Source organism: Strigops habroptila, chromosome 1 (genome assembly GCF_004027225.2).
Source record: "Strigops habroptila isolate Jane chromosome 1, bStrHab1.2.pri, whole genome shotgun sequence".
In the NCBI taxonomy this organism is placed as follows: domain Eukaryota; kingdom Metazoa; phylum Chordata; class Aves; order Psittaciformes; family Psittacidae; genus Strigops; species Strigops habroptila.
Genome location: NC_044277.2, coordinates 143,329,958 through 143,346,243, shown reverse-complemented (window position 1 = coordinate 143,346,243; position 16,286 = coordinate 143,329,958). Strand labels below are relative to the sequence as shown.

The 16,286-nt window shown below is 44.6% G+C and overlaps 1 protein-coding gene across 3 annotated transcripts in view; it reads left to right on the top strand.

The window, feature by feature from the left end:
* Positions 1 to 16,286, top strand: part of TMEM108 (transmembrane protein 108) — a 163,670-nt gene that overhangs the window by 131,359 nt on the left and 16,025 nt on the right. Inside the window, exon 1 of one of the 3 annotated variants that reach the window (XM_030476358.1) lies at positions 13,701 to 14,228. The exons of the other annotated variants lie outside the window; for them this stretch is intronic. Within the exon in view, the coding sequence (XP_030332218.1) occupies positions 14,216 to 14,228 (13 nt within the window). The 5' untranslated portion in view covers positions 13,701 to 14,215. Of the gene's footprint in view, positions 1 to 13,700; positions 14,229 to 16,286 lie in introns of those variants that run through there. 3 annotated transcript variants of the gene reach the window in all.

Sequence of the window (16,286 nt, the reverse complement as noted above, 5' to 3'; positions counted from 1 at the left end):
ATTAACTCATCTCTCCACCTCTCAGCATTCCCACGCCAGCCACATTAGCATGCACCTTGAGGAGCAAAGCTCCATAACTATGCACACCCTGTAAGCCATTTCTACAGAGGAACAGCTTCACTATTACACTTAATTTCTCAAAAGAGCCAAAAGATAATGGGTCCAAATCTGCCTTCAGCTCTGCTTCTGTAACTCCTGTGACTTCAGTGCATCACAGGTGCCTCGTGGAAGGGCAGATCCTGCTCTCCCTGGCATCTTTTTATGTTCTGATCATTGTCACAGCACCAGGGGGAGATAGAACCTGATGGGGAATCCTGATGGCACAGGAGGATTATTCAAGCTTTTTTTCTTAGAAGCATGAAATGGCACCTTGAGAAATTCCTGTCTTCTGCCCACAGCGCTTGCCCTTGATCATCACCATAATGCTGGTGAACTAGATATGGGCATTTTTGTCTCAGTATTTCTATTCTTGCCAAGAGAACTTGATCAGGAGCAAAACAAGTCATTCATGGCTCACTAGAGCAGTGAGTGGTTGCAGCTTTTGACAGCGTGACAAGTGAGTAATAACATGTTTTCACGTGGTAGCCCCATGTGATGTCCTCAGTGTCTGCATGCTGTACTAGATGCCCTGTCCCAGGGAATGACATGTGAAACAGGGTACTTAAGTAGTGTTCCATAACCACTGCCTTTGGCTGAGGAAGCGCATGCACTTAGGCTGGTCAGAAGGTTTTCAAGTGCACATAATTTTTAGCAAAAAAGGGACTACTCCCACTAAACCAGCTTTTCTTGTCAGTCTGTGCATCTTACATGCAACAAAGCAAGCTGGTTTTTAAGCACCAAACTCAAAATTCTCCTTCAACTCTCCATTATGAGCATTTGGAGTTGGGGCTTTTGCTTCCAGTGGCTCAAAGTTTTAACAATCTACTTTGCTCTTATCAAAGCTGCAGAAGACAAGCATGGGTGCAGGTGTTCATCAGAGAACGGATGGACAACTACAGTGTCTCTGCAATAGCTAAAGCAGTGAGGGCCCCTCATCCAGTTGACATGTCTCAATGTGAAAGCCATAGATATATTGGATGATGATAAAACCTTTGTGAGCAGCAGTGTGGGTCCTGCTCATGCAGTTCCAGTTGCAGCCTGGGCTGCAAGGCTGAACTTGAAAGATGGGGCTGCCAAAGCAGGCGGTGAGCAAGGATCTGGGTGAAGTCTTGCCGAAGTTCCCAATAGTCACCATGGCTGGGTTCCTGTCTGCCAAACATAAGAAACATGTTAAAATTACCCTAAACAGCCTATGATTATCTAATGCTAAGAGCAAAAATGTCTCTTGCAGGAAAGAAGAAAGCCACGGTCCCACTCAGGAGCATGTAGGCTCTTAGAAAGCTAATTTATGATGGAGGCGTGGGAATTGCTAATCACTCCTGTGGAAACAAATCGCTGTTACGGCTTCGGGTTGATTTTACCCCCATTTTCCACTTGTTCCTAATTTTCTCAAGCAGGTTCCTCGGGGGGTGGCAGTGTACTTGGCCTCAGCCTAAAGGTGACTGTTTTGAGAACTCTCAGCGAAAATCAGACTGTCTGTTTTTACGATATGTGGGTGTGAAAAGAAACCAGCTATTCCTATTCATTCTGGCTGCAGCTTCTCTGCCCTCCTAACTCAGGAACAGCTGATGCCAGGAAATCTGAACTTGTTTTATAGTGCTTGGTGATGAAGGAGAAAACAGAAGAAAATCAATTCAATATCGCTGGAGTTGGGAGCAATTCAAGTCAAAGGCCAAATTTGGTGTTGAAATACAGCAGTGCAGCCCCACTGAAACACCAGCCTGAGGGCAGGACTGATATTGGCATTTTGTACATATTCATGAAGAAGTTTGTTTTTCCGAGAATGTTAAACAGGGTGAAAGGAGGGATGTCAGGTTTATTTGCCCAAAAGGCCCAGTTCCAGCTCTAATGCGAAACCATGGGCTGAAGTATAAATAATGCTCATTCGGCATGGAGTAAATACCTCAGCCATGTCAACAGGAGGTTTGTGCAATGATAAGAAATAGGATTTGGCCACGTGTAGCAGTTAACCTTTGCAGATAACATTATTCTGGACATACTTCTTGTATCCAGTATTGCTTGGTAGGAAAATAGGCATTCTCTGCCATTTTCTATTCCTATTTTTCTGTTCCCCTTTTTCCTTCCTCTGTCTTTCTCTCTACTCCCTGTCTGAGGGCATCTCCTTTGTCCTTCCTTCTTCCTTTCCATCCTTAAAGCAATGCTCTAGGCCTGCTATCTGCAAGGGTTTCTCTTAATGTCTTCCCCATTCTAGAGAGTGGTAGTTAAAGAGTTAATGCTGCCATTTAAGTGTCAGTTTGGGGCTTCGACTTGATATGTTGGTGACAGGAGAGACAAACTTCTATTTCTTAGAAACCCAGAACACAAGTAGAGATTACATCTCATCAGAATGTTGTGGGATCGGACACATAAATCCGTTGAGAGGGTTGGAACCAGCCTTTGACTTGGGCTTTTCATTGAGCGAATTTTGTGGTTTCTGTCAAGCTGAGCCTTTGCGTGAAACTCTACGTGAATTCCACATAAAATTCCACCAAATCTGCCCCTTCAAATAAGCTGCTCATCCCAAGAAAAATCACTGTCAGCTGTAAATGGTTAAAGGGAACAAACATGTTAAAACCCCTTAAAGCCACAGTGTATTTACAGAAAGTGAATCTTTCCAGTCCCTGCCTGTTACTGGATTGTCATGTGCTGCATCAGGCAAACTGCAGATGAATGGTAGGTAGGAAATCGAGTCTTCCTACTCCTGAATCATCACAAGAAGCCTCCCCAAATGGCCTAGCCATCCCCTGACATCTCTTGATGTATTCTCTGCTTGGTCCAGCAGCCATGTGCCTCAGCAAGGCCCTCCAGGTCTAGCTGAGGCTGACATGTCAACCAGGGCTCTCATCTCACGTTCACAATGATTTCACCTCTTGGAGTCAGAGCCTTCAATCCTTAACGCCTGGTCTGAGCTTCAGCTGTCATGACATACATTTAGAGTTAAGCAAATGTGATTGTGGCTTCACTTTGCATAAGCAGGCATCCTTTAAAATGGATTTATCTTTGTAAGCTGTATGCTGTGCATACATGGTAGCAGATTTTGCCATATGTCGAGATGATTCCTCCATATGAGACATTTTTGCCTAGGGTCTGTAAGAGAGACTACCAAGGAGCCTCACAAGTCTGGGTTTATATCTCCTGTCCCAGTGGTGACCACACTGTGTGGACACTTCAAACCACCTCATCATGCTCTATCTGATCCGTGGTACTGTCTGTTTTGGGCAGTCTGTGTCAGTAGTTTTTTCTAACTTCCAACAAATGAAAGTCCTTGATGCATTTAGTGGAAGAGGATCTAAATTAGAAAAGGTTGCATTTTTTCCGTTTATTGATAAAAAGAAGAACAAATAATCAACATGAAATATATATTCATGATATATATGATACGATTTCTAATACCAGCATTAGAAATGACACTGCTATGCCCAGCCTTATTCCCCCACAATGGCTCCTACAGCATGCCTGTGCCTGTGGGGACACAGAAGGGACGGCTTGTCAGTCCAGAGGTTTCATCTTTGGACAAGAAGACGCAGCATAATCATACACACATCACAGAAAGACATGTAAATGTTTATCACTAGCATCCGGTAGGAATGGATTTGCATAACTGCCATCAGCAACTCTTACTCTGTGGAGGGCGTGTTAGAGCATATTCATGCCTGGGAATGAATGGAGAATACAATTGGTTATTTTGTCCTAAAAATATTATTCCTTTTCTCCCTTCTCCTTCTGTCTGCCCTTTCCTCCTCCCCCTTTGCAATCAGAATGTTTGTTTAAGGCTACTAGCTAACCAGCACTGTCTCAGGAGAGAGGTGTAGGGAGAAGCATGCACTGACACTAGCCTGTTAATGAACTGTGCCACTGCGATGAGGCTGGAGCTTTGGAGGGCTTCTCTGCACTGCTGGCTGTTAGCGTGGTGTAAAAATGTCATGAAATGATAAAGTACACTTGGCCTTGCAGCTTTGCAGGTACAGAGCCAGCCAGCATGGCTCCAGGCTGTGGGTTTGGGTTTCACTGGGGCCAGACGACTCAAATGAGCTGAGGGTCTGGTCCGTTGCTCTGAAGTGCCTGCAAGACGGTCAAGCGTATGTGTTGCCCGCGTCAGGAACTGAAAATGAAGGGATGGGTGGCGCCTGCTCACACTACAAGTCCTGCTGCTCGGTTGCTTCCTGCCTGCCTGCCAGACTGCCTCCCTCTCTCCCTCCATCCCTCCCTCTGTCCCACTGGCTCTTTACCTCCATCTCTTCTGGAAAAGTTAACACTCTCTAGAGTTAAAAAGACTGGAATCATGCAGGACAAGTTTTAGCCTGTTGTAGAAAAAGATCTGAATCTTTACTAAAACTTAAAGGATTTTAAAGAATAATTTCTACAGCAACCTGCTGGTTTCATCCCTGCTAAGATTTTCCCATGATTTTTCTCCCAGGCCCCCAAATGGGCTTCATGGCAGCACATAGGAAGACCCTGGTGCTATGTGCATCTGATGTTCCTGGCCCCAGAGCTTGTGATGCCCTCTCTTTCCCACTAGGTCATTGTTGTTCTGAAGCCACAAAGAGAGCAAGATTGAAAGCGTTTCTCTTTCAAGCAGCAGTGAAGCAGAGTAGCTCTCTGCAAAGTGACTCAGCCTGCCCTTGGGCACTTCTCTTTTCCAGAAACCAAGAGGCAGAGCTTTCCAGCTGCACCCTTTCCCCTTCATCGTCATCCCTGTCCTTGCATCCCCTCATCCTCATGCACTCGCATTTGGGCCTGTGATAGGCAAGGTAACTCAGTGCTATGCGGACAGTCCCCCTGTATCACAAGGGTCTTGCTGAGGGAGGTCGAGCTCTCTCTGAGCCTCCAGAACCACTTTAGAGGTGACTGGGCAATAAAGAATCAATAGAAATCTCCTGCTCAGATCAAAGTTTGGTGTCATTTTGCTTTCCAACAATTCTGCGTGATGTTTCATTTTGAAAAATACAGATTTATTTTGTTTTCAGGGATCCTTTTTAAAATAACTCCTAAGAATTGTTGTCATTATGTTCACTTTTTCATCACTCTCTGCCAAGAGTGGCCGCTCCAGTGGTAAAAGGCTGTTCGTGAGACCCTGATGAACGAGCAGAGACAAGCACTTGCTCTGCTTCAGTTCAGGGCTGAGCCTTCTGAAACATTGCTCCTTCTCCTCCTGTCTTCTGGAAATATCACATCTGGACTGACTCCAAAACTGAGAAGTTTTAGCCCAGTTAAATCATTATTGTGACAGTTCAATGTCTTTTAAAACCACAGGCTTATTAGGGAACCATCATTTTGGTCGGTGCCTTAAGTACGTTCTTCCCTTTTGCCATCTTGTTAGTCCTTTCTAAGCTATTCCACATACATTTTTAACATGTGCCAAAGGTTTTATATATAAAAAGAGGGAAAGTTTGGAAACAGCACTGGGTAAGTTAGGTAATGTGATGTCATTTCAAGGAATAAATCTATATTTTTTTTCTCCCTACATGTTATGTGCCACGTAGCTTGGAAGCTCAGTTAATGCCTTGGACACATGCATGGTAGGTAGATGATTTTTCAAGAGCCATGCTGAAAAAGCAAAGCAGCCAAGCGTGAGCCTAGTGTGAAGAGTTACACAGCTTTTGACTTCAGTTAGTTACTAAACCCAAAGATGAACCTGACTGTAGAAATTACACATCTCAAAAAAAGCCCTGTAAAGCTCCCGAGGCCCTGCTGATACTTCTGAAACATTTGTGTCTTGCTCAGTGTACTTTTTCATAATTACTAGTATATGGATTTGTATTGTTCAAAGCCCTAACAGGGAATCTGCTGTGATGGATGTGCAATAAAACAGAACTAATTGGAAGCATTAATTTAGACAGAGGCAGAAGTTGACACGGAGCTCCGAGTACGAGATGCTTTATATCGCCATAGCAAGTACACAGTGTTTGCTGGAAATACGCAAGCTCAGATCACACCATCTTCACGAACAAATTGTTGCAAATTGTTGCTGTGTCATTTTTTCCTCTTTTTGTTTTATTTCTCTCCTGAAATATATCTTGGACCCAAGGTCATCTTAAGGACATAGTTGTAATGCAATAGAAAAGTTGCTGTAGGTGCTGCTGTGTTTCTGGCAATGTAATTGACAGTGAAGGAGCAGGCAAGAGCAGCTCCCAGCAGGGACACTATTGAATAAATATAATAAACACGGCAGAATGGGAGAGTAATGCATCTGCATAAAAAACTGCATGCTGTATGTCCCCTCAAAAATATTCTGTGCTTTAGGCCTGTAACAGCAGAGGTTCATGTTGATTTTGCTGCTCCCTCTTGCTTTATCTGCCTGCTCTCACCCTGGTCCTGGTTAAGGGTTGATCGTGTGTGATGCTTTTGGCACATGGGTGATGCCACCAACATCGGATGGAAGCAGCTCTTGTTCCAGTGCCCAAAACAAGAAGTCAAATTCTGACTGCGTCAAAATACAACCTTATGTGTGTTTTTTGTTGTCTGAGCATTTCAACCTTAGTTCATGCCAGATAACTTGGGTTTAGCTGCAATATACAAGTTGCTGTTGGTGAATAATCTTGGGCCAAGCAGCTGTTTTCTGCGTCTTTGGTGTGCAAGCACTTGAATTTTATTTAAATCACCTATTTGTCTGAAACACTGATTTCCAACAAACCAGGTAAAGGGGGGAATTAAGCACCCAAGCACTGGTTGTGCTGAGCTGTCATGATGGCTTCAGGTGACCCACCCAGCACCCAGATTTGAAGAGAACAAAAGATGAGCCTCTCCATTCCTTTGACTACTCCTTCCAGTTCTTATTGGATATAAATCTTCAGATTATTTCTCACTTCTCATTTGGTCATTGGTCTTCAGTTCCCAACCATGTTTTACTTCTGTTGGTTATCACAGAATCACAGACTGGTTTGGGTTGGAAGGGACCTTAAAGCTCATCCAGTTCCAACCCCCTGCCATGGGCAGGGACACCTCACACTAGAGCAGGTTGCTCCAAGCCCCTGTGTCCAACCTGGCCTTGAACACTGCCAGGGATGGGGCAGCCACAGCTTCTCTGGGCACCCTGTGCCAGCGCCTCAGCACCCTCACAGGGAAGAACTTCTGCCTTAGATCTAACCTGAATTTCCCCTGGGTTCCTTTATTTCTGTGTTCTCCTCTCAGAGTCCTTTGTATGCTGCATAGTGTTACTGATTGCAGAGGAATTGTCCTGGATTTACACCAGTGCAGCAGAAGCTACCATCTGGCCCAGTGGACTTTTCCTGACACTGCTATCTGTGGTCCTGGAATTGGTCCCTCAAGCAAGCTTTCTGTTATTTATTTCCATGCAGTCCTTTCAACTCATATTGAATGGGGCTGAAATTCAGCAGTTTCTCTTAAAATTATGTCCTTCCTATAATGCTTCTTGATATTCCTTCCTGTCAGTGTCCTGACCTTTACTAAGGCTGTTGCTAATATATTCTCTTAGCCATGGTAGTTAATGTTAATGCAAAGACTAATGTTCTCCTGCAGCTTTAACGCTGATGTGCCACACTTAGTGCTCTGTCTCCAAACAGAATTGCTTTCCGATATTGCACTTTACTGTGGGAATAATTCTACTGCTTGGGTACAATGACAGCTGAGAATGCTTAAAAAGGGAGAGGGGAGAGAGAGGAAGGGGAAAATGTAATAAGGCAAAAGTGTGACAAGACACTTATGTCAGTATTATCATTGCATTTCATGGGAATGTAACATGTGACTGCCACACAGCTCTTGCAGCATCTGTCTGTGGAGGACCCAGAGTGATGTTTAATTGTGGTTCATTCAGAATGCTTCAACAGCAAGTTCTTGTCGTCTTAGGCATTTCAGCCACTGACCTTGGTTCATGCCAGATAACTTGGGTTTAGCTGTCAAAAACCAGCTAAACCCAAGTTATCTTGTCGTTTGTCATTAGCCCTGCTGCGCCCTAGTTTCAAGGTTATGTTTTGTATATGCATTAAATCCAGACCAAGGAAAGCCTGGATCAGAGCAGTGTAAGCAGTAAAACCGTGTTATTAGCTATTTCAGAGATGAATTTGTCTTTCCAAATGCACCACTGGGTACATTTGCAGTTGCATCATTTCTGAGGAAACAACCCTCAGCTGTGTTTGGAGTTTGTTGCTGACGCATCAGGAGATCTCAAGCCCTCCCTGGGCCCCAGGCAGTCACACATATTAAGGGCAGTGCAGCAAAGCCAGGTGCTACCACTGAGGTGGGCACTGAAATCAGATGTTTCCATTATATGGCTGGCATTTGTGCACTTCCACCAGGAAACAAATCAATAGCCTTCGAGAGTAGAGCAGTCAGATCACAGGGCTAGAGACACATCACACAGCAAAGCATTAGGACATTGCTCCTGGGATGGTTTCTCAGCGTGGGACACCCAGGCTGCATGTTTGCTGTAAAGGCAGAGGTGTCTAAGCATGGGGTGCTCTCTGCTGTGCAGCATCACACAGCCACTGTGTTCCTGGAGCGGAGATGGTGCAGGGGAAAGGTAGGAGAAGAGCTGACTCCAGCCCCCATCAGCAGTAGCTGAAGAGTTAAGTACCACACTTTGGGAACTGTGTAATAACCTGACTGAAGTGAAATGAAATGAGGCTCCCAGTGTAGCTGCTGGAGGGGAAAGCAGAGAGATAAGATGACCACATCATATCACCAACAACATAACTGGTATTAACGAAACAGAAGTCAAGGATGGATGAACCCTGAGGCTGAGCTAACTTTCACATCGAGAGAAGATCCCTGAAGGGCTGTGTGCTGACAGGGCAACACGGAAAAGCTGGTACGTTTAATCTCTTCACAAGGGCTGTTGTGTGAATAATCAGAAGTGGTTAGGGTTGTCAGTCCAATTTCCTTCCAAAATAGAATTAAGTGTGGAGGTGATGACATGTCAGGAATGAGTGAAGTAGGTTCTCTTCTGAATATAGTTAGAGGCTGGTGGAACCAGAAAGGAGAGACAAATAAAATATCTTACTTGTGAGAATAATGCTGCAGTAGGGGTTATGCTTATTATTATTATTATTACTATTATTCCAAACAGTGATTCTATGTTAATGGTGCAAAGAAGAGCATATGGCAGTGCCAGCCTGTCATGTTTAAGGCAGGATGAAATTGATGACCTGAGTCCACTATGAACACTTAAACCATTGAATGTAAATGATATTTCAGATACGCAGTAGTTTCCTATGAAAAGACAGGACTATGAAAATAAAGGACAAACACATGTTCAAGATGACCCTCTGACGTAGTGCACACAAAAGAGACTATCCATATGGAAATGTGAAACATTTTACTTTGCTGTGTAACTGCATGCATGCTGAATAGGAAATATGAATAGCAGAAGTGAACTGCAGAGTTGATAGAGCATATTTTTATAAAGTGAGATCCTCTTCCTAACTTCATATGTCTTTCCAACTTGAATTACTGATCCCCTGACTCATCAGGTATGCCGCAGCCCCATGCCATCTCATCCTTACGGTTTTTGCATATGATATTGCATATCTCCACCTGGTGAGTCTAATGCAGGAGCAGTAACACCGAGTGAAATATAAGCAGCAGAGTCCTACTCTCATTAGCAGAAATTATATCCTGCTACTGCAGTGACCTTACTTATACGAACATATGATTTACAACACCAAGTTGGACCATTGTTCCTTCCAGACCAATACCCAGCTTTTGAAGGATGGCAAAAAACCCGTATTTCAGTCTAATGGAGCAAAACCCCCTTTCTTCATCTCTGCAGTGAGCAGCTGATGCTTCCAGAAAAGGAATTTGATCTTTCCCTTTTATCTTTGTATGTCATAATGCAACCTGCACCCCTGACCCACCTGAGTTTCAAGCACGTACCTCCAGTTTTTGACCCCCTTGGGCCATCAGCAGACCTCATGAAGAGCTGCTCATGGAGAACCCACGTGGCTCGGTGCAGCAGGGCCATGGTGAGCATCCAGGTTATTCTGAAATCAGCTTTAGCTGGAGCCAGGTTCAACTCAGGACAGCTAAAAGGCAATACAAGCTTTTGTTCCAGAAGCCAAATGAAAGTTGTCGCTAGTCTATAGAAGAATGAACAGAAATGAAAAGTAACAGCTTGCTGCTTTCCTTAGCAACCTGACATCCACTCCAGAGGTTTTGCTAGCCCTGTATAATCTAGCAGATAATAAAAGCAGCACATTACAGCCTTTCCGGCTGGTTTATATATAACCTTATATCCTCAGGCTGTGCTCACAGAAGACAATCTGGACATGGAAACTCTCACTACTTTTTATAGCCCAAGTCCACCTTGGGGATTATTCCCATTCCAATCTGACACTTTATACTCACAAAGCCAGTCCCCCATACTGGAAATGCTGACTCCCTGGATCCCGACCTGGTTTGGTTCTTACTTGCCCAGATGATAAACTGTGAATAACTGCATAAATCCCCTCATTTGCTTACTCTGAGGCACAGTGTCCCTTTTGCTTCAACTGATCCAAAACTCAGAGTAAAGCTTTCCTGCAGGTGAACATAATGGTTACTTTCTAATTGCGTGTTACCTGCTCACATAACAAATCGGTGCAAGCTCTTCATTACAAGCTCTCATTGGAGATCAAGCACAAGGGTAGCCAGGCACTTGGAGGTAATAATGTGTTTGAAGGAGGCATAAGTAATACATCATCCAAATTACTTTCAATGAACAGATGAAATGAGTGCAATACCTTCAGGGTTTGTAGAAGTTAGTCAGCCTCTGCCTAGCTATAACATCCCTTCTGGCTGTAGCATCAACATCTCTGCACCTGAAGCTGGAGAATTGAAGCACAGCTTTTGCAAATAGAGAAAAAAAAAGGCCTGAATTGTTGCAGCAGAGGGATCCATGAGTAGGGTGCTTTCCTCTGCCTCTTGGCCAGTCGTCATACAGTGTGTTGCAGTATTTGCAATTAGCCATGGATCAAAGACAGGCAGAGGGATAGACAACCTGTCCCTACAAATGTTTCCTTAGAAAAAGCAAGCTAAAAATGTGCTGTAATGAAAGAGCATTCTGAGTCTAGAAGAAGTGTCCTGATTGATAGGTGAGTCAGTGTAAATTAGGGCTGGAGGCTTAATCCTGAAGAAATTAGGTTTGGAACAGCTGTATCATCTGGTGCTGGAATCAAAAGCCTCTGACTTGTTTACCTCCAGATGCAAGGGGGAGGGTTTTGAAAGGAGTGTAGCAGGTCCAGGAGCTGTGGTTGTCTGGAAAAGGCTTGTGCATGAAGCAGCGGCTCCTGCTTCCTCGTGCTACTTTCCAGGCGCCAGACGTCTTGCCTTGCATGCTGTTTCTTTGAGAGGTAGCAGCTCCTTGCTTCATCTGAATTAGTGCTTGCCCACTTACCCTCTAATATGGGAAAGAAAAATGCTTCCTAGTGCATTACCATGGAAGGGCTGCTCTAGTCCACTCTTCATGCCAATGAAGTGTTGTTTTTTAAGGCTTGTCGTGTGGTGTTCAGGAGAAACTGGTTCTGAATGGCCAAAGCAGTAGGATTTCCTGTCCTGGAAGGTAGTGCAATAGAGAGACTATATTTCACCTTTTCAAACATCACTTTTATTTATCCCTTTTTTGTACTAAACGAATCCTTGCTTTGCCTTATGATGATGCCATGTAAACAGATGGAGGGATACGAGGTGGGATTCATCTCACCTAATTCTCATCACCTGAAAGCTGGACATCTGGTTAAAGCTCATCATCCTCTATGTGACCTCTTGTTAATGGCAAGAGAGGAGCCTCTATGTCAATAGTAGTCAATGTGTGGATGGGGTGAATTGCCTGCCAGAGCCACAGCTACTTCAGGCTAAACATGTAACTTTTACATATCTGAAGTTACTCACTGCTTTGGGGAGTTGTCAGAAACCTTTTGAAGATGGCTTTGAATCCTCCTTTCCCCCTTCTTATCGTTGCTTGTTAAATGGGTACCCTTGCTTAAGTCAGCATCTGTGGCACCAACTACATCCTCTCTTTGGTGAGATCCTATTTTAAGCTTTCTATCAGAGGCCACAGCTATTTGTGTCATTGTCAAAACTCTTCAAAAGGTCCGGTGGCATTGATGGGAGGTCTCTTAGAAGCCAAAGGTTCTGCAGTAACATAAATAGGATCAGCAGCAGTAAGTGCAGGTGAAAGAAAAGCCAGCTGCACATCCTTTCTGTCTCCCTTGGCAACAGCATCCTGCCAACAAAAACTGCTGCCAAGTAAAGGCTGGAAAGGAAGGGATGTGCATTTGCAAAGCTGGGGCTGGACAAGCCTTGTGTGAGGGGGGAGCTGTCAGACCAAGGAATACTCATATGCTTTTAAAAGGATCTTTGGTTTGTTCCATGTGTTTTTGGACAAGGGAATGCACAGATCCTCTGTTGTTAAAAAGGGTTTTCATCTGAAATTCCAAACGATGGTCTCTGCAGTTTTGAGCCATATGTTTCCATCCATGACAGCACACAGGGAAGAAATCTGTGTGAGTTACTACTTACAGATGTGGCGAATCCTCCAGCAAAGGTTAAAATACGTGGCATGGTTCTCTTGTTATGCCAGCTGCAGCTTCGTGCTAAATCATTGTTTCAGCAGCAAGCTCTTCATCAGCCCTGAGCTCCAGAAAGTGCTAAACAAGCTGATATTTGTAAGGACCATTTATTTTATAATGCACTAAATATCCTTATTTAGAAAAACCTTCAGACTGGAAACAACAAGCAGGAAAAGTGAACTGCAGATGGGAAGGAGAAAAGAACCGTCAGCATGAGAGCACAAAAATGCAAAGCAGATCTCAGATTATTATTTGCACTTTGTCTTTCCATATCCTTCATGAAATGATTGTGGCTGTGAAAACAGAGCTTGTATAACTAAGAGTAAGATATGCTTGTGATATAATATATACACCTGCCTAGCCTTCCTGTTAGGGACTTCAGTCAGCACTGGGGTCACTGTTGGAGGCCCCGTAGCTGCTATGGGCCCGAACTCAAACCTATTGTCACAGGATCATTCCTGTCTGATTCAGCCACAGCATCAAAAAAGAAGTCTGGCTGCAACATGCTTGTATCAAGACCTGAAAACAGGAGGATCTTCTCACCTAGTATGATAAGAGTGAAGAAGGAACTGGCTTTTCTCTCTAGCAAAATACTAGGAATGAATTTTGTGGGGACTCCATATAACAAGCTGCTCGGGCTGTTGCAGCACAACAGGGGCTCTGAATCAAAGCCTGAGTGGTGGGGATTGCCCTGGGACTCCTGGGGGATCCCCACGCTGCTCTCAAGAAGCCCCTAACTTGTTGCTCTCGCACCATTTCCCTTTTGAGGGTTTGGTAGCTGGCTGCACAGGGCACGTTTGTGTGCTCTTCAGGCAGTGTGTTCTTCCAGACACCCAGCTGTGCCAGAGAGACAGGGGAAAAAGAAGAAATGGAAAAAGAGAGGTGGGATTATGGCTTTAAGAATCACAGGATCTATGGACATCTTTACAGCCAATTCACCACTGAGGAGTGAAGAAATCAAATACAGATCATGCATTTCAATGCCAGAGAAGGAGAGAAAGATGATCACTATTTCATTCCCCATATTTCCCTCTGACAGGAATATTAATATCATTAGAGGTAATTGAATGAAGTGGGAAGTCTGGTGGAGGCACAGAAGCAGGAGGTAGATGTGTGAAAGCCATCCACACACAAAAAGCTGGAGGGAGGGCATGCTGCCTTGGAATGAGGACTGAGCAGCCTCCCAAGGGCGTGCAGCTGGGGTGCTTGTGGCTGTTTTGTTCCCAGAGAAGGAGCACTGCCAGCAGTCCTCTGGCATCTGAATAGACCCATGTCAGACAAACTGTATCTGGACTTGATGGGAAACCAAGCTGGAATACCAAGCAGCCTGTGGATCTGCTGGCAGAGAGGGGGTCTGGCTCAGTAAGTAATCCTGCCTTGTAGTAGCAAAGGTAGTCCATAAAGGAGCGAGCCCTCTCACTGCACAGCCTGCAAGACACGCCTGCCTGGGCTGTCTCTGCCCTCATTCCTCCAAACCAGTTCCAACAATAACAGCAACTCCTGCTGCAGCTGCCTCGTTAGGGAGAAGATGTGTTTTGCCTTTCTCTGCTGAGGGATGAAGCTTCCGAATCCGTGTGATGTGAGCAGGTGAGGATGTCTGCTGACAAGTCCAAATGATATTTCCAGGTAAGTGATTACCTTGAGCAAGCAGCTAGAGTCAGGCTCGCTCTTCTTATTACCCTCCTCTCAGTAATTACTGTTGTCCTAGATTGTCAGTAAGCCTTTTCACAAGGTTTCAGCAGCTCGGATGTCTGTGTATACTTAGCTGAATAGGGGATCTGAAGCAGTCCTGTAGCATCTGTGAGTCTCTAGTGCAGTGTGAGAATGAAGTGGGAGCTGCCTGCTCTGCGACTACACGATACTGTCTTATTTGTATCACCCATTGTTTAACTCCCTGGAGAAATGGATTTTGATTTACAGACTCACTCTCTTGAAATCTGTGATGGAAGTGCACCTTAGAGGAAGTACGAGTGGTCTGCAGTGGGTTTATGTTGTTAAAGGGCCGGGAAGTCTTGCCACATGAAAACTGGAGCCGCCGTTACTGTTGTTGCACAGGGAGTGTCAGCGAGTGCTGCTTAATTTGTGTTTGTACATGTGATTTCCAGAGCTTCTGCTGATGCTGGTTGATGTTACTGCAAATAGAGCTGTTAGTCTGTGTGTCTTATTCCCTGCAGTACTTCATGTATTGAAGTCAGGGTTGATCAACCTAATACTTGCACGGGAAAACAGACAATAACTTCTAAGTTAATATCTGGGAGTTCTGGCATAACAGCCACTGAGAGATGGGCAGGGAAGAGAAATTTTCTATGCTGAGTAACCTACTTTTTCTTTTCTGCCACCAGTCATGGATGAAATTTGCTTAACTCTTTGTTTGTACAAAGGCTGCTTTATTGTGAATGAAAATCATATTGCTCTGACAGATGACAAAGAAACCATAATAAAAATGACTGTAATGAAAGTAGTGATCTGTACTTTCTGCACAGTTTCCATCTATTAAAGATTCATTTTACTCCCTGTAACGTTTTAGGTTTGCTGAGAGACACATGAGAAGTTAATAGTGTTGTGAAGGAAGCTTTCATTACAAAAGTAACATTGCTGTTGCTTTGAACAGGTTTTGCACAGCCTTCTCTCACTATTAGTAAGCCAGGAGTGTTAGAAGCACAGAGAGGCTTCAGCATCCCTTACACTGCCCATGTGCCTCCAAGCCCTGGGTCTGTAGATAATGGTCTTTTGTAGGAAAGCTCCCTTTGCTTCTCCTGCCCACAGCAGTCTGAAATAATGAGTCCAGCAGCAGGGCTCCAAACAAAAAGCTTTTCCTGACTACCTAGAGCAAAACTGTTTGGCTCTGTTTGTCCTGCTGCAAGGTTTGACGTAGCAGAGGCCAAAAGGGGTCAAACACCAGACTGAGCACACGGTGCACATTCATTTGCTGTAGAAAACGTGAATGTGCGGCTCAGAAGTTTCCACTGTACCTCCGACAGTCAGGACTTGGTCCAAAGCCTGCTAAAGTCATTGGGAACCTTTCCACAGGCTTTAGATCAGATGTTGGTTGTAGATCCGAAGTTTGTATGGTTTAAAGAGGGTGCCTTGGGGAGGCTGAACGCATGAGCTGGCTCTGCCATGTCATGCAAAAAGGCTGTTCTCAAAAGTGCCCATGAAGTGTCCTGTGCAGCACCAGCAGTGTTAGCTCCTAAATGAAGCCTTTTCACGTTGTCCTGTGCCAGGACACTGGCTTCTAGCGGGGTCTTCTGAGGTCTTGAGATAAAACAGTCAAAGGATGTCAGCTGCTGGGGCTAGAATTGCTTTGGTTTTCTGGTCTGGAGAGAAGCAGTTCTGCCTCCTGCATGCAAATAAAAGGGCTGTGGGGCAGTTCCCAAATGTTAGGACCCTACAGATTTCACAGTGTGGGAAAGCAAAGTATTCCTAACCCCAGCTTCCCTGATACTCGCTGGGGACATCAAGCAGTATTTTAAAACACTGCTGGATAGGAACTCCTTCATTTTCTTCATGTCCATGCCATTTCTGGGCTCCTCATGTGAGTGTATGATGGGAAGAAGCACTGTAGGGAGATGCTGTTAAGATTGGAACCATTGCACGATGTTGTCAGGAAGGAGGCTTTCTGGCTAAATGCGAATCGGCATCTTCTGTGTGTACTCTTCTGTCACTCTGCTGTGCTTCATCCTT